Source organism: Haemaphysalis longicornis, unplaced genomic scaffold, assembly GCF_048455015.1.
Source record: "Haemaphysalis longicornis isolate Haplotype H1 unplaced genomic scaffold, Haemaphysalis longicornis Haplotype H1 scaffold_7, whole genome shotgun sequence".
Classification (NCBI taxonomy): Eukaryota; Metazoa; Arthropoda; class Arachnida; order Ixodida; family Ixodidae; genus Haemaphysalis; species Haemaphysalis longicornis.
The window spans coordinates 35,497,706-35,521,189 of record NW_027526422.1 but is presented as its reverse complement, the minus strand read 5'-3'; the positions used below and the strand labels follow the sequence as shown (position 1 = coordinate 35,521,189).

General features: G+C 46.0%; 2 protein-coding genes across 4 annotated transcripts in view; one reads left to right on the top strand and one right to left on the bottom strand.

Moving 5' to 3' along the window:
* Window positions 1–222: 222 nt before the first annotated feature.
* On the bottom strand, window positions 223–14,554 carry LOC144145204 (uncharacterized). 3 transcript variants are annotated; one of them, XM_077676735.1, is made up of 12 exons: window positions 14,402–14,554; window positions 11,877–12,024; window positions 11,065–11,234; window positions 10,734–10,817; window positions 8,938–9,118; window positions 7,465–7,673; window positions 6,765–6,851; window positions 6,594–6,682; window positions 5,765–5,969; window positions 4,960–5,082; window positions 1,184–1,346; window positions 223–685 (listed from the first exon to the last, which is right to left on the bottom strand). In XM_077676735.1, exons 2-12 carry the CDS (start codon window positions 11,957–11,959, stop codon window positions 520–522), a joined length of 1,560 nt encoding a protein of 519 aa, XP_077532861.1. In that variant the 5' UTR covers window positions 11,960–12,024; window positions 14,402–14,554; the 3' UTR covers window positions 223–519. The 3 variants fall into 3 exon arrangements, with proteins under 3 accessions (XP_077532861.1, XP_077532862.1, XP_077532863.1); XM_077676736.1 differs by having other exon boundaries at window positions 14,284–14,486; XM_077676737.1 differs by lacking the exon at window positions 10,734–10,817.
* Window positions 14,555–14,757: 203 nt separating this feature from the next.
* LOC144145202 (ATP-dependent DNA/RNA helicase DHX36-like) overlaps window positions 14,758–23,484 on the top strand; it is a 29,918-nt gene continuing 21,191 nt past the window's right edge. Inside the window, exons 1-9 of the mRNA XM_077676729.1 lie at window positions 14,758–14,937; window positions 16,837–16,952; window positions 17,030–17,142; window positions 18,846–19,163; window positions 19,492–19,566; window positions 19,772–19,867; window positions 20,302–20,378; window positions 21,151–21,225; window positions 21,981–22,147. Coding sequence (XP_077532855.1) covers window positions 16,838–16,952; window positions 17,030–17,142; window positions 18,846–19,163; window positions 19,492–19,566; window positions 19,772–19,867; window positions 20,302–20,378; window positions 21,151–21,225; window positions 21,981–22,147 — 1,036 coding nt within the window. The 5' untranslated portion in view covers window positions 14,758–14,937; window position 16,837. The remainder of the gene's footprint in view (window positions 14,938–16,836; window positions 16,953–17,029; window positions 17,143–18,845; window positions 19,164–19,491; window positions 19,567–19,771; window positions 19,868–20,301; window positions 20,379–21,150; window positions 21,226–21,980; window positions 22,148–23,484) is intronic.

Genomic DNA, 23,484 nt, shown 5'->3' with positions numbered 1-23,484 from the left:
GAATGAAACCAAAACCTGCTTTCGTACAGCGCGCTCAAACTAGATCAGATCCCAAGGCGGAGTGAGATCAACCAAGACAACAAAAGTCGATGTGCATGAGCTGGTGCTGCTCCTTCCCATCTTTCCTGCACTCCTTGTGAGACATCAAGAAATAATTCAGCATGTACCGCCCAAGCTGTAGAGTCATAGCCACAAGCTAAGAAAGCACCCGGCATTCCTTGCTTCAGTTTGACTGTTTATTGCGCAAACTATGTACAAATGGTTGTGCCAGAGAAACAGGGTAAAAAGTGTACACAATCAAGCTGGAACGACTTGCATTTGATCACTGGGCTTGTATCTGACTAAATGCTGCCCTTCGTTGCGACTGAAATTATGCGATAAAATTGCGTAGAGTACAATCCTATAGCCTGCCGAGATAAAGATCACAATTCATGGGCATGCGGAAGCTTACAGCTAGTCTGCGGTGTTGTAAATGCACAACAGTGCTAGCAGCGTTGAGTGTAAAGTAGAGGGTAAAGATCACATGATGCTGCACCAGTTTCCGGGGGCCTCGGTAGTACTGCTGTCCTGATACGGCTTCAGCTGCATCTCCGAGGGGCTGTGACTTTTGTTCGATTCATTTCCATTGCTTGCGTCTCCTTGAGCGCATTCGGCGAGTGTCTCAAGGTAAAGCACGGGGCTGTCACTGCAAAAGACATTCACCAAGGTTATGGGTGACAGAAACGATTGCGTGCAGCTGACCTGTCTATACACTTGATAATGAATGCTGCATCACACTAGTCAATCAAAAGCTACCTGTGGGCAGTGCACTTCACATTGGCTCAATTTGCCATGCAAGTAAAGTATCCCTTCAAAGTGTGACCGCGAATGCTGTAACTCCATATAAAAAGCTTATCTAAGTGCATTGTTGAGTTGACACCACAGTCTCAATTGCCAGGAGTGACACAAGGCCACACAGCCATAAATGCAATAGCATTCATGGTTGGAATGATGTGGTACTCTCCTCCAGGCCCGTCAAGTTACAGCAGACACCAGACCATTAAAGCTGCCTATATTGGTGCACATTGATAGATTCTCGAAAAAGTATGGGTGGTGGGTTCCTGGTCGTGTAACACTCGTCGTATAACAATGCAATGACAACAATTGCAGCAGCATTTGAGCGCCAGGAATGATGTGTACTTGCCCACTGTTCTGGAATGGTGCCCAGTCAAACACTTCGAGCCTTGTGCCTCCCACGACAATTCTGAGTGTGCTGTCGTCCACGAGGTCCGAGGCCAAGGTGACCGCTGTTGCTCTGCCACCACACTTGAGCGTCCCAACGTAGGCACCACCGGGGAGGGTTCGCACTGGTTGAAACACAAAGCCCACCTTGACATTTAAACTGGGGACCAATTGACAGCAATTGTGAACATAGATGACAAGCTGCAACTAACGTAATCTCTAACAGAGTGCATGCAAAGAACTTCCGATAGAGGGGGTAAACCTGAAAGAGGCCATGAAGACAAAAATCCGTTTGTTTTATTCGAAAGATTTGGTGTTTAGTATTGCCCTCAACGCTTGTCTAGCAGCAAATGATGCTTCATTCACTGAGAAATTAAACATTTAAAGCAAAAATTTTAATTATCCCACTAAACCATGTGTTTTGTGGCATCAGCGATGACATATTCAGGGAATGTGCCTTAAACGAACGTTAGTATGTTGAGCAGGGCTGCTACGAACAGAGAAATGCCCAAATTGTCGCTTTGCTTACTGTCTGATTTCATAGATGGTGGGAGGATACTGCCCAAGGTAGGGTGCCTTGATTCACGCGTCCACCGTACAGGGTGGAGACACGTATATGCTGGCGCTGCCATTTTGGGTCACTCGCTCGCTGCTGCAGCAAGTCATTGTATAAAAACCGCGTTAAACTTATCGTCGCAACACTGTTCACTCGCGAAGTTTGAATCATGTTACCTGTTTCGTGTTGCTGGGTCTTGTGGGAAACGAAAAGAACAACACGTTGAGCACTTTGACCCAATAGCGGTGGCACGGGACCATTCAAAGGGTGTATCCACCTTGTACGGCGGTGCTGGCATCGAGGCATTGTAGCTCGAGGACCGCTGTCCGCAGTTGCTTTGTTTCTGACCAAATTTGTACCTGTCTTACTTTTCTTACAGTTGATAATAATCATTCATGAAAAATTGGATATGCTCGACAAACAGGGTCACGTATGTGGCAATGTCGCTTACGCTAGTCAGCCAGTGTAGTGTCCAACAAGTGCAATGTGCCCGACGGCTGTGCAGCCTCGGTCGGCATTACACTAAATTTCAGTGCAAATAGCTCGTTCTGCAAGATTATAATCCCCGTTTATTAATTTGCGTTCGATTTTGCCAATCGCAACGAGCTGCCCATAATACATCACGAGTTCAGTATGGAAAAGCAGCACGGGTGTCGCGTGCCTTTTCTCTATTTTCCTCGCTATGCAGCTTATTTTAGTGAAGTTCACATTAAATTAAAAGTGGTGTCACTGTTATTCTAACGAGGCAATGTTTCGAATGAACCAAACTTGCATTTTGTCTTCATGGCCCCTTTAGGAAAGTATCTATTGTAAAGCAAAGCAGAAGTCTGCAAGGCTGGTTCTTTGAAGTGGCTATGAAGACAAAATTGAAATGTACACCATGGGGCAAAAGTGACTGTGTTAAAGGGGCACTGACACAAAAATTTAGCATCTTGTTTTTTTCGTTGCGATAAGTAGCTAGTGACCTACTTATAACCTGTAGAAACCTCATTTGCTTCAGCGTGCGACGGTTGTTTAATTAGAGGGATTTTAAATGCGGCCAGTCGCAGTTTCGGTTTCAGCGAGTGCCGTGAAACGATGGATTTTGTGGATTTTGTGTGAACAAAGCTGACCACGTGACCGTCGGAGGGATATCACAGAGCAGAGCCGCCGTAGCACTGTCGAATCCGCATCGACGGCAGTTTCTGCGAATGCCCCCACGTACTGATCTCGTGAGGCGCTTAATTAAAAAGCGACCGTGGATGTGACACAGGCGCTGCGAGTGCAAATGCTGCCGCGGCTAAAGAACGACGCGCGACGCTCGAGGCGGTGGGTGGCAAGACGCGCGCTGGGAGCAGCCGGCCGGTCTGCCTACAGGTCCGCCTACAGATGTGTTCGGCTCAGCACTGCGGCGGATATTCCAGTGCCGCTCTCGTAAGCGGTGCAGATGACAATTTTTAATGCAACCCGCCATCGCATCATTAACTCCTTTCTCATTTAAGCCACTATGGTCGGGACTTGGGGACAATTTCGTGCAGCGGTAACAAGCTATCACTCGAGCTACCTGCGCAAGCCTGGGCCACTTCGTGGCCGTGGCCGCCGCCTGCACAGCGACCGTGCGGCTAGCTCAGTGGGCTTTTCGTGCCTCCGGCGCGTTTTCGCATCCAATGGTAATAAACAGTAATAGAAACAGAGTGCCTGGAATCGCTGTAGAACTTTGGTCGCGGCCAGCTGCCCGATTAGCTGACGAAATCACGGCGCCTCCGCCGCCAACGATCGGGTCGTTCGTTCTCGAGAGCAGAAGCTCCGCCCTCCGGCCCTCCGATTGGAGCGGCGAGCCGGGCGAGCCCGCGTAAAACGCCGGTAGTGCGGAAGCGGCAAACACAAACTCGTGACGTGTTTGGATGTTGTTTATTTACAATTGCGCGTGGTCCTCTGCTGGCTGCTCGGTTGCGTTTCGCACACTTCAAAATTGATTTTAAATATGTTCTAGGCTGTATTCGCCGCTGATATTTTGCCGATGATGTATATGTGTTCCCACCAATCTATCTCCGACGTTATCTCGCCTTCAAAATTTTGTGTCAGTGCCCCTTTAAGCTAAATTTCTGTTGTAGGAGCTTCGAGCCAGGGCAGTAGGCTAGCTAGAAGTGAGATAGCATTTTACATTTGCAGTAGCTCCAAGTAGATGCGTGTGATATGCATTTTGACATTTACTGAGCAAGGAATGTGAAGGCACTGAGTGCATATTTTAGAGTATCTCCCATCTCCGTATCTAAACTGCGCATTTTGCCACAGGGCATAAGACACATAAAAAATTACTCCCACCTCCCCTTGCGGGAACCCCTGTGTAGATGCGACGCATAGGGGGTTCCGTTGTTGTTTCCGTTAGGTTGATTCTCCCATTGCGTGAAACGTGCCGTGAACCCCCGTCGCGGCTATGACGCAACGCAGCGTGGCTATGACGCAACACAATCCACTTTAATCCAATCCAATCCAATCGAATCCAATCCAATGCCCCTCACGAGAGTGTTCGCTATCGGAGAGGAGAGGGGGTGAGCGGCGGAGAGCGCAGCTCGCGCGGTGAGGAGAATGGGGGAGGGGTGTGGACGGACAACAACAACGCCGTATGGAGGGACAAGGCGAGTGAATGAGATGCTGTCGCATCTAAAAGACTACATACACAAGATAAGATAAAGTTACAGCACAGGGAAAAAAAAAAAAAAAAAGACGATGCGGTGGCTTCATGCACTAAAGAAACTATACAGTCCAGTTTCAACGATGAAGTCCAACATTTTCTTGCAAAGGGGGCCGTTACAGCGGCTTTCAAGTAGGCTAACTGGTGAGATTGTGTTCACAGAATTTCAGATTAGCCGACTTTCTACTTTTTCAGTGCACAGCCCATACAGTGGGACTAATTTTTTTTGTACCTATATTGGGCTTACTAGTGTAAGCTTAAAAAAAAGCCCAAGTATTTAGTATGCAGTTCCAACTGCTGGTAATTAACTTCTTAGATTTATCCTCAGTAGAGCACCTTTAGCAATTGTTCTCAGTCTGACATGCCAGATTACTTTAATAATGCAATATGCACATGAGGCAGTGAGAAATTGGGCTGGGTTGTATACACCACCCCTAAGCTGCACTGTGCAGGTGTTAACGCACACTTTGGAGGTCTAATTGTGGTCATCTGTTGCCAAATAGCTTACTGTTGATTGTGCTGCTCCTTGAGTACTTGTCAAATGACGTGGAGAGCAAGAGGCTATCCTTGACGAAGACTGCCTTGGCTGACCCATAGTCGTGCGGGTGGTTTTTGAGGTAGTCGATTCGTCCTACGAGGAAAATGAGGAGCAAGACATTGAACGAGAGCACTTAAAAGGACCCGCAAACAGTGGGGCTCTTCAAATTACAGTCTCTGACTCGCTGCGGTTGAGACTTATGCGGGTAGTCTAGAGGATTCTCCACACCATAGAAATATATGTGAAAAATGAATGTCGGGTTGCTTCTCAGCGAGTCCGAGACTGATAATCAAAGAGCCCCGATGTATGTTTGAAGGCTGTGCTGGCCTGAGCATTTGTCAAAGTGCCCTCAGTCATTTTAGGTTCACAGACACCCACCAATGCGACTAAGTGGCTGTTCTTTCAATGCCACCAATATGACTAAGTGGCTGTTCTTTCAATGAGGTACGCACTCGCACAAGCCACTAGCGTGTTTAACAAACGCCAATCTCCACCCTTTTTTCTAACCACCCCAACTCGCCAAATCAGCCTGGGCCATTCTGCTGCATTTTACATCTCGGCCCACTATTTCCTACCCGAAAACGGTCTTGCTACCCCTGGGGGTCTGATGCCTTGGCAAGGAACCCCCGGTTTACATCGTTCTATTACGCATTATAAAGAGGGGGGGGGGGGAGGCAGCTCCCACACGGCGAGACAGAACAACCTTGGAGAAAAAAGTGTCCTAGGCTTGTTGGAAGCACGTTGCCGGAGACGAGGCAAGGATGACTGCACTTACCCGTGGACCAGTCGATGACCCTGATGTGGGCAGTGTCGCGGCCCACAAAGATCTTTCGCCCACTGACGGCCAAGCACTGCAGCTGGCAGCCATCTTGTGCCAGGGCATCGTGCACTTGCACTGCACAGAGCTCCTTGGAGAGCCACTGCCACACCTTCACGCTCCCATCGGAGGATGCAGTGAAGACTGTGCCCGTAATGTCAACCTGGAAGGAGGCAAAAGCGAAGAGAACTTCACGTGCTGAAGGTTAGTTGAGATCTGCAGGTAACTCATTCATGGTAAATCCGTGGTGGTGCTTGTAGTGCACTAGTTACTTCTGCATCATGCAGTCTAAACACTGAAAATTTTGAATCAGTTTACTCTAGGTTCATGACACACAGCATATCAGTATGCGGTTCAAAGCAGCCACAATCAGTGAATAGATACCGATCACCGCGAGTTTATATTTCGTTTTGCTCTCAGAGTGAAGTGACTGGCATGACATGTCAATAAGTGAGCTTTTTCTCGAGAAGGCTTCATCCCAACTTCACACAGGACTTTGGCTCCAACCTGTCTTGCCTGCGCTTTTGTAAGTTCAAGACCCGGATAAGAGCGTGGCAGATCTCATTGGGTGTACCGAAGGCACACTATATGCACATGCTGGGGGCTTGAGTTGGCTTTCAGAAATCCATTTCTCATTGCATACAGCACAGCTGGTGTGGGAAGCACAACTGCTGGTTTAGGCCACCCAATACGTTGTCAGACCATGCAAGAGGCGTTGCACGCTAGAAAAAGCTTGCTTAAAATGAGAAGCTCCCAGTGATGCATCATGCAGGGATGAAATACTTGCCCGAATGGACACGACCACACCATCGTGGCCAATCACTGAGCTGAGCGGGGCACCCTTTGCTACATCCCACACTTCCAGCTTGCCACCTTCTGCAAGTTAGAAGGTGCGTTAATCGACTGAATCTCAAAATTTAAAAGAAAAGTAGCAGCAGAAGAGGCGTGAGCCGCTTACCTGTGCCAACCACAATGTGGCAATCTTCCGTAATTGCTGCGAGAGCTGTAATTGCATTGTATGTGTACATAGACTTCAGCAGTCTCCCTGCAAGATTAAAGGAATGCATTAAGACCATGGCGCAAGCATGCAAAAATGTACACATTGTGGGCTGTTCGCAATTTGAAAAAGACAAGAAAATGAGAATTTACATCAGCGTCAGCCGCTACTACTGCCTAACTCCTTTCTTATCTAAGCCTTTAACCACAGTCTGCATGACAGTGCCACCAGAGAAGCCAAAAGTGCACAATAAGACAACCTTTTAGCCACCTTCCAGCTTTATTATCTGCACTCATCACTGTTCTGCAGCCGTGACTTATTTTTCCTGTGTTCTTAAATAATATTTTATTTCTAGAGACGAAACTAAAAGTATTCGAAGAAAGTGCTAGCTCAGGGTGTCCTAGAACTGGCATGCCAACATCGTACCATGGCACTGTGCATGGGAGTCAATGTAATCGGATGGGTACAAATTAGGTCGGCAACTTCGCAAAGCCACTGGTTTCCAACCTCCCACACAAGACACTGTTCTCAATCACGCCAAGGGGGCAAGAACATATGCGTGACACTCCTGACAGCAAAAGTCCGCCCGTTACAGCAAATCAGTTGCTCCGTTTAGGCAAGTGGCAGGCTCGTGTAAGCCACCTCTGGCTTTGAGGGATACCTTCGAGGGCCAGCCACACATTGAGGCAGGCGTCAGAAGAGCCGCTGACGGCGAGGTGGTACGTCGAGGCACATTCCATGCGGGAGCAGAGCACTTCCGTCTGGTCCGAGGACAGCAGCAGGACTGCGTTGACAGCCGCCGTGTGGCCCCGCAGGCTGCACAACTCGCGTCCGGCTTGCACGCTCCACACCCGCACGGTTGTGTCGTCGCTGGAGAGGGGCACAGCCAATGTCATGCCTGGAGCCTTCATACATGTCTACTAATATGAGCCCTATCATTGAAACAATGCAGCACAATAAAAATTGATAGGCAAAACTCAACGAAGTTTCGTGCTGCAAGTTCAACATTCCAGCAGTTAAAACTGGGATAAAAACAAAATGCAGAAATTAAGAGAACTATCTACAAATGTGTAGCATTCTTATGCTGCTTGTCATGAGTGTGAGTACCTTACAGCCAAATTTTTTGGTTTTTCTACACCCTGTCCGGCTGATTATCTCCATTTACACTGATATAACAATTACAGATGGAACTTTCATGAAATCTGCATTACTTTGGAAATGCCATGCGTTATGCAGTTTTTATTGATTGATTGTAGGGTTTAACGCGCCGACGCAACACAGGTGATGAGGGGCGCCGTAGTGGAGGGCTCCGGGTTAATTTTGACCACCTGGGGATCTTTAACGTGTGCCGAAATCTCGTACACACGGGCGTTTTTGCTTTTCGTTATGCAGTTTACCATTTTCTGTAATTTTTTGTTCTTCAAAATTTCGTTTGACAAATTATCTCCACTGACGCCATTATAACGATTACAGGTGGAACTTCCGTGATATCTGCATTATTGTGGAAATGCAGGGCGTTACACGGTCCTGGCTGTGGGGGTACTCGGCAAAGAATGCTACGCATTAAAATAATGTAGACACTTCATCAGCAGCAGCAGCCTATATATGTCAAGTGAAGGATGAAAGCTTCTCCCATAGATTTCCAACTGCTCCTGTATTGCACCATCCAAATCCAACCTTTGCCCCCAATTTTCTCATTCTTCCCTCAACTGAGTGATCTGTCTTCTACTGTGTCTAGTTGCACCCCTCCGTAGCCGTTACATTATGTGGATGATCGATGATCCACCTAATGTCAGTTCTCCGCATTATGTGCTCAGCCCAGTTTCACTTGATGTTTTCCACCTGAGCTTGTTTCACAGTGCCCGTTAATAGGCTGGCGTAAGTAGACCTAATGTTCAAGCAATTTGTGAACACAGCAGTAAAAACCACAAAGACCCTTGCAGACGATGCGTAACGTCAGGTTTGATGAGATTGTGAGGTGCGCCATAATAAAGGGCTTAAAACTAATTCTTTGACAGGTGGTGTGTACACAGAGACCAATTTTTGTTTTGTCCTTTTACGACCAGTTAAAGGATTTAACGTAATCTCGTAGCGAAAGCTTTTCCAGCAGAGCAAGGGTGTAAGGAATGCTCACCTTGCTGATACGACCAGGTTCTGGTCGACAGCCACTGATCGCACCATGTCATGGTGGCCGAGGAGGAGCCGCGAAGTGAAGGTGGCCTTCTTGAGCCTCTTGCAGTGCACAAGCCACTGCTCGGAGGGAGATTCTGCAGGCGCCGTGGGTATCGCTGCCGTGATGAGTGGCCGCACGTAGGCTGAAATTAAAAATGGGGACATGAAGTGTACGCAGGCTGGCTCTTTGTCACCGGCCGGAGCAGCCACCGCAAAGCCTGCATTGGCAGTGCAGCCTCGCAACTGCAATAGTGGCCCACGTTCCACTTGCTCTTGTTGTTCTATGTGAAATATGATACTTCAGTCACAAACGCAGGGCTCATCAGTTGGGGTGAGGAACTTCAAAGCTCCTATGCAAAAACATGCCCTGCTCCTCAAACGTTGCTTAACCATTTGAGGGTGAAATTTTTTCGCCAAATGCAACTCCCAGGGTTGATTTTTTTTTAATTGCTGATACAAATTCTTCGGATGAATCTATTTAAATAAAAAAATTGAGTAATTTTTTAGGGTGATCATAAAGTGACAAAAAAAAATCATTTTTGTTGCTACATACGCATGGTTAATTCATAAGAACATAAGAAAAGTTCTAAGAAAGCTTCGCAGGCGCAAGAAGCGAGAGAAGCACATCAGTTTTGCGGATGCAAGAAGTGGGAAGCGCCCGAAGGACAAAACCGAAATGAGCCACCGCGCCGGTGCGTGCCTGATGCGCAAGCAATAGCCGGCGCACCGCTGTAGTAAAGCGTAGGAAAGAAAAGAAGAGCCATTGGCACAAGAAATAAATTTCACGTATTTCCGCAGTGTTGCAGCACATGCCAAGTGAGAGAAATGATCGAAAAAGGAGCGCTTTTTAAACGTACCAGCGATGACGTACATGTACGTCATTGACCCTGAAAGGGTTAAAATACTATCATCAATTGCCTCTGTAGAGTGGAGTTTATCCAAACTAATTTTTTTAGGCTTCAAAAATACTTCGCTCAGTAAGGATCTACAAGGCTTGGTGCACTTTTTATGGAGCGAGAAATTCTATTTACTACTCTTAAACACAGCAATATTTGGATGTTGTGTGCAAGGAATAAAATTAAAGGCTGCATTTTAAGTTTTCATCGCCTCCAGAAGTAACAGAAAGCACGCATCCACTTCTGTGTGAGTCAAGCATTGTGAGTAATAGTGCTGAAGAAATTTCTTTTACACTGCATTTCCAAACAAGGCATTGTTTCATTTATTGTTTTGTTTGTTTTTTGTTTTAGGAGTGCGGGGTAGCCCACAGTCTTATGTTATCAAGAAACTGGCCCTTCCCAGCCAATCAAAGTGTAACTAGCTGAAATCATTACAAACATACAAACACCACTGAGTGTTACGCACGTCAATTACAATGAAACCTCAACAAACCAAAGTTATTTAAACTTGTTAACTCGCTTAAACCTATGAAACCGCAATTTCGCCCCACTTTACACAGCTAAGTGGAAATAGAATTTGTTAGTTCTGATTAGTTAGGCTGCTATACTTCATGCTTCCCCAGGCTAAGTGCAATAATTTCAACATACCTGCATGCACACACACACACCTAAAAATGGCAGCAGCACCTCAAGCACATGCAGAACTGTCGCCAAACTGACAGCACCAGTCATGCCCGCCAATGCTCCCCCGTTGTTTATGCGTCCACACTCTTCCAATATATAAAACAGGCTGAACCAACGCACACGTTAATCGTGTTAGCTTCCAGCACCTTCGCAAATGTCACAGGAAGTAGAAACCTACGTGGCGAGGACGGTTCGTGACAGGTCTCCATCATTCTTGGAGCACAGTGCTTCTTCTGACGGCTCCTGCCTTTCCTCTGCTTAGCTGAAAGTACCAATGGCCTGTTAGGTAGCAATACCCAACAGCAGCACAGCAAACTGATTGGCTGAAATGGTCCCTTTAATGAAAAGGGCCAAAAGATAAGGTTCTCAACAAAAGGCTCCTGCGTTATATAAAGGTGTCTTAAAAACCAACCAAGCCCAAATTTCAGGAGTTTCAAAAGTCCGTCCACAACTGTACGTTCCTGCAGCAAGCCGTACTGATGAAGCGCATCATTACACGCTACACTCACCTGAACAGCGTGGTTTCCCATGTGAGCAAGGCGAGGGGGACTCTCGTGACATGGGAGCTCGGATATCTTCGGGATCGGAGGACTCTGCATTACTCAGCGAATCCGGCACGTCCTCCGTGGTCTTGACTTCGTTGAACTCATTCTCGCATTTCTCCTTCAAAGCTTCACTCCTGCAGTGCGTAGCAGTCAACAACAGTGAACAAGACGTCTACCCAGGAAGGCTTCATCGACTTTAATCTGAAGCTCGTCTCCTCACGTGCATTTCTGCAAGGTTCCCACACCGCACAGAGTGGAGTACTCTGTGCGCACAAAGGCAACTCCGCTTTTATAACAACTACGTCGTGAAAGAACTGGCATACTTAGCAAAGGTATTACCTACCGAAAGAATTGTGCTGCATGGTTGGGTTTTTTTAGTTGCACTAATAACTAGCAGGCTTTTTTAGTTGCAGTAATAACTAGCAGACTTCTGACCAGTCTGGCTTTGCAGTGCTAGAAGCATTGTAAACAGTTTTGTGGGAAGGAAAGAAAACAAATATTTACTGCCTTTTGATGTATGATAGCTCCCTTGATTCTCATCACACTAACATAAACTATGCTGCAAGGACGTCACTGCCAAGTTGGAGTAGTGCTCGTCAAAAAGCGTTAGCTACGCATTCGTGACAATGACCACAGACACAGATCATCGCAAAGCCTGGCTATGATAAAAGCTACCAAGATTTTCATTCAAGACCTTAGAGAGTGCATTAATTACATGATTATATCACAGGTAACAAGGTGCACTAGTGTGCCTCCTACTGTTCTACCGGGTATACCTGGTTATGTTACCGAGGGTGTCTCCACCACCTAGGTCTGATGCTTCAGCTTGCAGCACAAGTGCATCCACAACACCAGCCATGGTGGAGATTCAAATTTCAGACATCTCAGACCTTCAGTTCCTCTTTCTTGCGGTTGGCAGTTGTCCTGTAAACAAATGACACTTTGTTTTGCATGAAATGATGAGCAACCAAGCGCTCCCTGATGATAATTTAGTCAACAATAATACTAAAGTCCCATCACTGCAAGTTCAGAAAATTGTGGGCAAACGTTAAAGATCCCATGAATGTACTAGATGGTATACCACTCAAACACCAACAAAGACGCGCAAGTTGGGGCCCTTCACAAAAAATTGCAGCTTCAGATGCCTGTAGTAAGCATATGCACTTGGCAAATACTTGTAAAGTTGTAAAGTCCGTGTCACAAGCTCTAAGCAGATGCATAAGCGCCTTATTAGCTATCAAATAAAATCGGCAGGGATTATGCAACGCTACATCCATGTCGCAAACTATTGTGAAAACGTCACATTTGTTTCAAATACGGCTCTCGCTTTCGCAGTCTTTACAAATGTTGACTTATGGTTACCGTGGCATTGTTTATCTTTATGCAGAGTTTGTTAACAATAAATCGGTACCAGCTAGCCCAGCTTGTTGTTTTTTTTTATGTTGTATATCTGCTCAGAGTGTACCGAATGGTACAAGGTAGATCAAGATCTGATAAGAGATGGTGAAAGGAAAAAAAAGCATTTGAAAGCAGCTTTCTCTACATATAACAAAAAAGTGTGACGGTAAAGGAGAGGGGGTATCGTGCTTTACTTGTTGATTTTTAATTAAAGAATAATGCACCTTCTGCCCTCTAGTCAATGCTGTGCAATTTATAAAATGTCGAATGGTTGCACTGAAACAAAATAATAATCGCTTCCCTGTCCCTGTAAGCTAAATGAAGTCACAGCAATGAAACAAGCCAAAAGGTATGTCCTACGAAATTTTAGCCACATTCCACACTTTTCTTTTGGCGCCATTATTGTTTTAACAGGTCACGTTGCAATTTTTCGATGGGTTGAACAGGCCGATGCATGCGCATCCTACCCAATATCTTTGCAGCGTCAGACGTGGCCATACTGAGCGACACTATTTCTAAATTGCCAAAAAGAGGCTCACAAGCAGTTGATGGGGCAAATTGCTTCTGTTCCTTCCTACATAATGTCACATTTTTGTAAACTGCACACAACAAGCAAAAGCCAGATGTTTTAATTTTCTGTAGACAAATAAGGTTAATAACAAAGTTTATCGCGTCATGAGAAACGGCAAACATGCTATTTACGCGTGAAAACATTGTTGCCAAACCACTGCCTCGAAAAAAACCATCATATTCTGAGCATCAAGAGTATGTGTTAACGCCAATTGGGCAAGTTAGGCATAATATTTTTCTGTTTTAACAGCTCTTACATATGCCGTACTGAACCATCTTAGTGCTTTGTGTTCACACATCAGACATTTAGTCTGTGCCTAAATAAATAGCTCTTGCTACAACAGATTTACGTCTCGCAACAGTCGTGTTACGTTAGCACTGGGAGTTTCGTTTATGGTTAACTTGAGTGCTTCAAGTGTAAATGGCTCGAGTGAGCATGTTATTTACCACTGACTTTTGCGCGAACACCTGACAGATTGCATTAACCATAAACGTTCTCATCTGTTCAACATTCTATGATCACAAGATGTGACGCCCAAAAAATGAAGCTTTGAGAGGAGGTTAAAGGTTGAGAGAAGGAAGTCTCGCCGCTGATCGGCTGACAGGTGAAGGAAGAGGTTAACACGCGGAGATAAGGGGAGAGGAGAGAGAGAGGAAGCGAGAGGGAGACAACCGTTTGGTTGATCGAGTCAAAAGGCTAACAGAACATTTCACGTGCGCAACAAAACTATAACGATTTGGCATACTTGTTTTTTCTGAATTTAAGCAGCAGACAACCCAGCAAGAAAATAATTGCACACTAAATAGAAATCGAAACGCAGTCAAAGTTTGTGCGTTTTGATTAATTAATTAATCAATTAATTAATTGTGAGGTTTAACGCGCGAGCGCTACACAGGCAATGAGGCGCACCGTAGTGGAGGGCTCCGTATTAATTTTGACCACCCGGGGATCTTTAACGTGCGCCGAAATCTAGAACACACGGGCGTTCTCGCTTTTCGCCTTGATCAGAAAAGCGGCCGCCGCGGCCGGGAATCCAACCCGCGTCCAAGTTTGTGCATTTGGGAGGCTAAAACCTTTCTGCTCTATATCATAACCAGAAACATCCTGCCCATTGCACTGGTAAAGGAAAATCAAAACAGAAAGTCGCATCAGTTTCATTAGTATGAAACTCTATGGCATCAGCGGCCATGGCAAAACAACCACCGGTCAAACACCTGCAGCAGATCCGATGCGCGCAGTTGAAGCGAGGTTTCGAAGAATCAGCTGTAGGTCAGCATCGGCAAAATTGGGCCTTGAACCAAACGCACAAAACAATTGCGGAATCCGACGTACTTAGGCGTATTTACGTCGTTTGCATCCGAGGAAGTGCAACAGAGACGCCCAGTTCATTCTCTCGATCGAACCTAGAGTTGCCGCGGGAGTACCTTGCCCTTTAAATGTAAACAAACTTCAGAATAAACAAAAACAAATAAAAAATAGCATTTTACAGCGTTACGATTTTTGTTTCGCGTAGCCGCCAAAATTGGCGCAAAATATTTTTTGATCATTGTAACCATTTTAGACGCTTGAGGATTTATTTTTTATTTTTTAGCGTGACAAATTTAACTATTGGGAATATTTTTACAAAGTTACAAGAAGTTAAGGGTTATTGTGGCTCGTTTGTTCGCGGTATCAAGCCAATCAAGCCGTCTTTGTTCGGCCACGTGACTTTATGTGTTTCCTTTCTGCATGTTACGGTACTACATTCATTCGTTTAAATTCTGGTTCTTGCGGAGCAGTGTCAGCGCTGTAACTTTCATGCATTACTGAAATAAACGGCAGTTCCTCAAGAATGCTACCGTGAAAATTTTGACCTGATATACACTGAGGTAAGGGAGCTGTGCAGAAGCTTTTTACTCAGTTCACTCTAGTAGGTACAGTCGTTCATCGAGGCTGGCCTGTTAAAAATGTACAATAATTGCAAATATAATGTAATGCTTAGCGCAGACGTCTTTAGAAAGTGTGGTAGCCCTATGCTGAAGCCACCGACGGACTGCAGTTTTATCTTGCTCGAAGAATATACTGCTATGAGGAAAGCGCGGGGCTACCGGCATGTTTTTAACTCGGCATAATAGAAGTTACAGGAAGTAAACGTACCGTTTTTCGCAATAAAAGGAATTGGCGCACACAGTACCATGGTCTGCTGCCTTTCCTTCTTTGTAAAAAAAAAAAAAGAAAAAAGAAAACGCTGCAAGCGCTGCTTCTCGATGGATTGGGTTCCAGAACTCTGTCGGCATCAGTGGAAACGACTTCGTCAGAGAGAGAGGGGGAAAAAAACTTTATTTCTGATCAGATTAAGACCTATGCGTCGTACTCTTCCGCAAGAAGAATCACATGCTGCCGTTTTACCTGCAGTCCACGATCGTGAAGGTTGATGGTGAAGTGTTCATTCAGAAGGATGGGGTGTGCATCGGATCGTGCGTGGAACCTGCACTAGGCAACCTCCTGTTGGCCCGCTTTGATAGGAGACTGGAAGAGGCCCTCAGAGAATTAGACGTCGTCAAAGTGTTCCGCTTCGTGGACGATTTTCTGGTGGTCTACAAACAGGGCAGTGACCAAGCGGCACAAGTGTAGCGGATATTCGATATTTTCCTCGGTTTTGGATGTGTTCAACCTCACAAAGAAACTACCTGAAGATGGGCGCCTTAGGTTTTTGGATGCCAGTCGCCTTTTCTTGAAGGAGCACGTGTGCTGGAGATACGAACCGCGCTCCCAAAAAAAGTCTCCTCCCATTTTTGTTGGCGCACTCAAAATTAGTGAGAAGTAGTATTGTCACGACTGAGCTAAAGAGTGTCCTGCTTCGTTCATTCCCCCACCAAGCTCCGACAAGTTTTCATGCCCAGGGGAGGCGCTTTAGTGAGTCAGGTTTCCCGAAGGACTTCCTGAACGCAGTAGCCGAAAGGCTTCTGGTCGAGTTAATGGGACGGACGACACAAAAACCTGAGGAGAAGGAGTCGGACGAGAAGAAAGTAGCGGTCATACCATATGTTCACGGCACATCCCATCATCTCAAGAAGTGGGAAGCAGGGCTGGCGTTAAGGTTGTTTTCTCAGCAAAAAACAAGTTGAGTAGCTTGTGCCACCAAGTAAGTGCTGAGTTGCCAAATGAAAAACCGTGTACAAAGAATCATGCACATGCTTTACGGAGTGCACCAAGGAAGTTGTGTACGACATTCCACTTTGTTGCGGTCGTTCGTAAATTGGGCAAACCGGAAGATGCGTGAACACGCAAACACACTGCAGACACGCACGGGAAGTACCTAACCTTGCGGTTCATTGTGCATCGTGCGATTGCTTGCCTCGTCTAGAAGACTGCGCCATCATGAAAAAGTACAGGGATAACGGCACGCGGGAGATATACGAAGCATTTGAGATTGCTGTAAGGGATGACAAGTGCGTCAGTAATCTGTCGGTGGCTTTGACACTAAAAGAAGTACTGAAAAGGGTGAACTGTAAGTAAAAACGACACGATGTAATTGCGTTCATCATTTTTGTGTAATTCCTGTTTTGCGTGACAACCTTATTTATTTGCAACCCGCAATAAATATGCTCAGTTGTTTGTTCAGCACTTGTTTGTGCTTCCTTCACTCGTAGTCCTCATGTTTTTGGGCTGTTTTGTATGTTGAAAAAAAAGAATGCAATGAGTGACCATGCCTGGCGAGGTGCGGTCTTGCATGTTGCTCAGTCATTTGCCGTGACCGTGCATTTTTGTTTTCTTCGTACCTACAGCATGTACTCGCAGTCAAGACACAGGGAAAGGGGTGGCGGCAGCAGGGAACGACGTGGTGGCGGCCGAGGGAGAGGAGGCGGCAGGGGACGCGGAAGGGGCTCTGGATGGAACAGAGGTGATTGTTTGCTCTCCGAAATGATCTGCTGCTGTGTCTGGCTACAACTAATGCGCCCTGCTCTGCTGTTTGTCAAGGGCGCGGTGGTCATTCCGGCTCGGGTATTCCACCTGGTCTGCGAGGAAAAGAGATCGGTCTGTTCTTTGCGAGGCGGAATCGCGCACGAAGGGAGTGGGCCGATGCTAACCAGGCAAGTAGGAGCGAGAGGAATTTTATTTCGAACCAATTTGATGTCTGCCTTACTAACACAGTAACATGTATCAAGTTAAACCAACCTCAGCAGAAACATTGCCAACGTAGGGACCTTTCATAACGAAGTTGCGGTCACTGACCAAGTCAATTGAAAAAAGTTGATTCGGATCCCATATGGAATCCTTGATCACAATGAGGCGAGGCAAGACGGCGCTTGCCTCACCTCATTGTGATCAAGGGTTCCGTATGGGGTCCGAAACGTCAACTTTTTTCAACTGACTTGGTCAGTGGCTGCAACTTCGTTATGAAAGGTCCCTACGTTGGCAATGTTTCTGCTGAGGTTGGTTTCTGCCGCCACCTGGCCAGACGGACTTCCGTTGAACCCTGGACTACGTAGGGACCTTTACTTAATGCAGAAACTGTGGAGTGGGCACATTTTTCTTTGCGAAACACCCTGTAACCAGCGGTGTTGTGGAAAACGTTGCGTCAATTGAACCCTAGTAGAGCACATTGCAGGCAGGGTGAAGGAGGAGGTCAAGGAGCACCTACTTTCTTGCTCCGTTATACAGGGCTCCTCCTCTTTCTTGTTGCCTCCATCTCTGTCACATCTGTGGTCTTTCAATTACACTGCAATCATAACTGCACTGAGAATTCCAAATTGGTGTATCGGTATGTTTTGCACAGTTGCACGTACCCTTCGATGAAGAGCTATGCAACGTTCAAGCAGGAAGCAGTGGGAAACCCCACAGAGCACAGTGATGCCCTTTCTGCCAAGACATTGCGAAGTACTGCGTGGGTTTTGGTTTCTGAGGTTTTTGTTTTGCGTGGCGCATTCAGTTTTGCACTACATTGAACTATACACATCAAGGAGCCAGAGAAACTATGTACAAATGCAACCCAGTTCAACCTGCCCTTATGGGTTGACAATGTCAAGTACTTCTTATTTCAGACTACCACTTAAAGGCCAACTGCACTCAAAATTTCGACCTCTTGAAAACACTTTTTCCATCTATTCTGCTTAAAAAGAAGGCAACATGCAAAACACATCAGCTGAAATACACACGTGGACGCCACAAGGGGTTGGTCAGCAAAAATTGGCGATTTTAAAACCGAAATCAAGGAGAGCACGGCCATTAAAATGACGTTGCAGCCGTCCAGCAAGCGGCCGGACGGCCAGCTGGTCGGGAGCAAGCCTGTGCACAAGCTCTATGCGCGCACGGGGCAGCAAATGGGTGAAGCATTCGCAGCAGAGCTTGACCGGTTCTCCAGCTGTGTGACTGGCCAGAGGAAGAAGCCCCACCCAGCTGGAGCGTCGCAGGTGCGTCATGGCTGTTAACGCAATCCTCCGGCAGGTGCAGTTCTGACTGATTAACGAGGCGTTTCACAGGGCTACCACTCGTGTCCCAGCTGATGTGGGGGCACTTACTACACATTAAAAATAAATTTGGTTAAGGTGAAATTTGAGTGCAGTTGGCCTTTAAGCTAGCTTGCATGAGTGACGAAGCACGGTAGCCTATTTTGCTGCTCAGTTGCTTGTTACATTTATCTGTCATGGTGTATTGTTTTTGAAAGAGTCACATGTCTGTTCGGTGTCAACTAATGGCTGTGCAACAGAAAGTTTGCGTTACTCATAGCGACTGGTTTCATGCATAGCCCTTGGAGTGTTATGTAATTTAAAAAGCAGGTGGACATTTTTTCTAGAATGCTTGTATATCGGTCGACCCGGAGAGCCAGGAAGACCTGAGGCAAATCATCCGCAGCATTTGCCTAGAGGAAGGGAAGAGCCATGAACGCCTGGACAAAGTCAACGCCGTCATGTTGGACTACCTCTCACAAAATCCCTCCTCCCCCATGCAAGCCCCCTCTGGGCAGGGTGGTGGTGGCGCAGCACGTCGCCTTGTGCGGGACGCCGCTCTGGATGAAAAGCTTCACCGGGATTTGGAAACCAAGACACGCTCACAGGAGTACCAACGGATGCTCAAGTTCCGACAGGAACTTCCTGCCTACAAAATGAAACAGGTATATGGTAAAAAAAAAAAACGCTGTCCACTAAGTTAATTAGGATCAAAGACACAAAGTGATTGATTGAAATAGAGTAATTCAGTTTTACTGGGTAGACTAATTTACCGGAAAGTCAGTCACTTCTTTTAGCCAGTGAATCGGAGAACGGTTTTATAAAACAAAGTTTTCTCTTGTTCCTGTCTCACAAGTCCTTTGCAGCCTTATTGGCTTGAAGGAATACTTTGCGGCACAAACAGTGCAATTATTTTAATGGAAATTGTTGCACGATAGACATCGCAGTGTTGGTCTTACCTGTCTTCCTCTTTCTGGTCTGCCCTCATCCTAGCAAATTATAGACGTTATTGAAAGCAACCAAGTTGTGGTCATCAGTGGTGAGACTGGATCTGGCAAGACTACTCAGGTGGGCATGTTCTTCCTGAAATTGCTTTTGAACCCGATATTTGAAAGTGTGGGCTGTCAGGTGTGGGAAAGGGGGAGGGGGGGGTTGAAAAATAGGGGTAACAGCTTCCAGGAAACTTTTACTTGTCAGAGCCTTTCTCTAACATTGTCTTGTCCAAGTATAGAAGGCCGTCTGCCACTTAACGACGCTTTGCTCTGTTTGAAAGGTCCCACAGTTCATACTGGACTCCTACATTGAAAATGGCAAGGGCTCCACCTGCAGGGTTGTCTGCACGCAGCCACGTCGGATAAGCGCCATTTCTGTGAGTAGCCAGTCTGCCTTGGTTTTAACGGTGGCTTTATGATGCATCTGTAAGGAGGCTCAAGTTCTGGTGTTCTTTTAAACATTGTTAAGCGGGTGTGAAAGTATTGAAAGTGACATACCTCTGCTAAATCTATGCCACCTTAATTTTAGCTGGTGGGTTAGCTAGCATGGACATGTACTATAAAAATGAGTGCAGTCTAAGCATTCTGCCCATTTCACAGCGACTTCATTGGGTGTGTATGTTCGTCAAATAGTTCGAACTGTTGAACCTTCATTTGGCATGGCTGAGCTTGCTCTGTCTCCATTGCACAAGCTTCTTAGGGCTGGGTAATTGCTCGGTGACTGGTGACGCTTAGACAGGACTTCAGAGTGGGGCATCCTAGTCAAGCCTGCTGTTTTGTAAGCACTGCACTTCCTGGTTCTTTATCTAAGGTTGCAGAGCGAGTGGCAGCTGAACGAGGGGAGCGATGTGGGGAGGCATCAAGCGGCTATCAAATTCGTCTGGAGTGGTAAGAAGGCCACACTTTTTTAGCTTGGTGTGGTTTACCTCAACACCTGATCTTTTTTATGTGGTAGCTCTAAGCAGCCGATTGTACGGACATTGGTAAGAAATTGCATAGTAACCCATCAGAGCTCTTTTTTTTTTCTGCTGTTTTTTTTACAAGCCACAGAACTCCGTGCTAAATGATGCCTTCAGTTTTTATAATATGGTGTGGCATCTTTCACGTGAAGATGCCTGCACTTTCATGAAATTATAAGTCTGCTTCAGCAGACAACACTCAATTTTCTTGAATTTCTCCTTTATTTTTTCTGCTCGGTTATGCAGACTTTTGCACACTCCCTGGCTAGCGAAAACAGATTGGTCTTTGACTGTGCCCTTCTTTTTTGTACTGCAGACTTACAAAGATGCAGTGTTGTCTCATGAGCATTTTGACTGCTCTCAGTTGTGTTCAGTGTACATTTGTCAGACGTCTCAACAGTCTATACACTTAAAAAAAATGGGCACCAATTCTTGTGCTAAACAGCTCTTCGTGACCAGGGAAATACAAAATGCAAATAAAATGAATGAGCTCTGCAAGTTGTCTTGTGGTAACGGGAGGATGGGGATTTTTTGTGGAGATGGTTCGCATTCTAAATCGGGAACCATGATTGCGTGATGTATATTTTTACTGGTGTACTTACCTATCATTTTGCATAGGTCGAATTGTTACTAGCTCCTTAGTTGGGACATTACTAATTTTCCTGTAATGTTGTGCTTCTTCGTCTTTCTCTCTTCATCAGTAGAATGCCGCGAGACTATGGCTCGATTCTCTTCTGCACCACGGGCATCTTGCTGCAGCAGCTCGAGGGAGACCCGTAAGTATCGCACTGCTGTGTGCTGCATGGGTGTGTATAGCACTGTGTCTCTTTTTCTGTTTAACATATAATATTAAACAAACATTAAACAAGGGGCAGCTTGGGCGTACAGCCAAAACTTCACCAAGCAGCTTGTCCTTGCCAGGGCACCAACTGTCATTCTAAGCACATTTTAAATGGAGTGAAAGGCCTGATGGTGTGTGTTTGCGGAAGTGGTAACAGTTGTGGAAGGCGATTCACAAGCTCTGCTCCGATTACTCTCTTGTTGCGTTAACTCGTTCAAGGTTGAGCGCATGCTGTTGGCAGCTTGAATTTTCTTGACTAAAAATGTTTGTTTCCTAGTTATTGCCTCTTCCCTTCAGAAACCTGGCAGTGCCAGTAGGTGTGGCACGTGGAACGATAAAACACAGTTCGATAACTTTAAACTTAGAAATCAGCGCACTGTGTCCTCTTTTTTTTCTCCAACGTTCTCGTTTAATAGTCCTGTCATCTTTTTAAATTCCAGCAAGAGCTCATTTAGTAACATGAACTGAATCGCTAACCTTTCGTAAGCTTCGCCACAGATGACCAATGTCACTGTGTCAGTGACAAGATTTTTATTGAAATTGAAGCTCCTTTTCCATGCAAAGCTTTTTATTTGTTCGTTGCGACTTCATGATTTCGTTTCTGAGAAGGAGCATCGCTGACTTTGAGATTGTGCCTGCATTGCTTTGCAGCATTACTCCTCCTTACCCATGAGTGACCTCTTCTTCCAGGTACATCCAGCGTGCCTCCCATGTGATATTGGACGAAGTCCACGAGCGAGACCTGCAGACGGACTTCCTCAGCATCATTCTCAAGGACTTGCTGGCCGTCAGACCTGACTTGCACGTAATACTCATGAGCGCCACAATCAACGCCCACCTGTTTTCAAAGTACTTTGGTGAGTTGATTACCTTTTTTCTTCATATTATTTTCGAATTGGGAGGAGCCGTCGGGATCGGCAAAACGTACTGTACTGAAAGAAGTTCTACTCCCCAGAAGAAATCCCTACATGTATCTACAGCATCAGAGTGTACTTTACCGTGCGCAACAACTTGAAGTGCTATGTGTTCAGATCCGGATTTGTCCACTGGTGCTCAAATTTAAGTTTGCTTGCCGCAGCGGAAACCAAACATGCAGCATTTGTCTTTACAGATGTTATTCACTGGAAAGATTAGCTGTCGATTTCTTCACTTAGCAACACTGGAAACGGCCATGCACATGGCCAAAGTGCCACGGACATGGCGCAGCTTGTGCCACTGCGGCGGCACGCCGAAGAAAAAAAAAACATGGGCGTGTGTCATCTTCTCCGTTTCAACCCAATTCTCAACAGTGGTGTCAACGGATAGATTATTATTCGCACTCATATTGGAGTTGAGGCATTACTTTTCGATCGGTGGGGTAGAGTTTGGAACATCCAACACACCTCATGTGCTTAGCACGGACAAGTACTGCCATCCCACGGAGCTCGACTTAACCAGTGACGGAGCACTCACGTGGTTGCCTGCATGCGTGCCTTGCCAGTGAATACAACCTGTTCTAGTATCAGGCTATTAGAGCATTGCTAAACCACTAAGGAAAGATTCAGAGGCTGATTTCATAATCTGCCACAGTACTTTCAGGTGCATTGCATCCTCTGGTTTGTGGTTCAGCAGCTGCAATTTTGTTTTCTCAATAGCCTTGTTCTGCTTGGAGGTGCTTTTTAAACGGGCCATGACGACGAAATACAAGTTTGTTTTATTCGAAAGATTTCGTGTTCTGAAGTGCCCGCAGTGCTTGTTTGGAAGGAAACGATAGTTTATTCACTGCGAAATTAATCAATTTAAGGTAAAATTTTGGTTCTCACACCAAAACGTGTTTGAACGATGTTTGCAGTGACATCATAAGAACAGGTCTTTCAGCTAAACTTGGTGTGGAGCGGAGACTTGCTTACTGTTAGTCAACCTTGATGGCGCCACCACACCGCGGCACGCCGTTTTCTGCCTTTGGTTTGTTTGCGACCGTATTTAAACCTGGCTTGTTTCTGTTCATGGAAAAAATAATCATGTCGTGAAACACGGTGCTTGCTTGACAAATATTGTCACGTAAGACACCATCGCTTGCAACAATTAGCCAGTGTCGTCTGAGACAACCCCAAAGCCCTGCAGTGCTGTGCATCTAAACGAAGCATAGTGCGTGCAGTACCAACAGCAGTACGCATCGGTACTCTATGTTTACTTGTGCTCTCGTAACTTCCAC

Bases quoted from the DNA above. Each gene is read 5' to 3' on its own strand.
- LOC144145204 (XM_077676735.1), bottom strand. From the start codon at position 11,959: ATGGCTGGTGTTGTGGATGCACTTGTGCTGCAAGCTGAAGCATCAGAC. The intron at 11,235-11,876 runs GTATACCCGGTA...TACGCACTGCAG, and splicing joins ACCCTCGGTAACATAACCAG to GAGTGAAGCTTTGAAGGAGA. The intron at 9,119-10,733 runs GTAGGTTTCTAC...TTTTAATTTCAG, and splicing joins TCACGAACCGTCCTCGCCAC to CCTACGTGCGGCCACTCATC.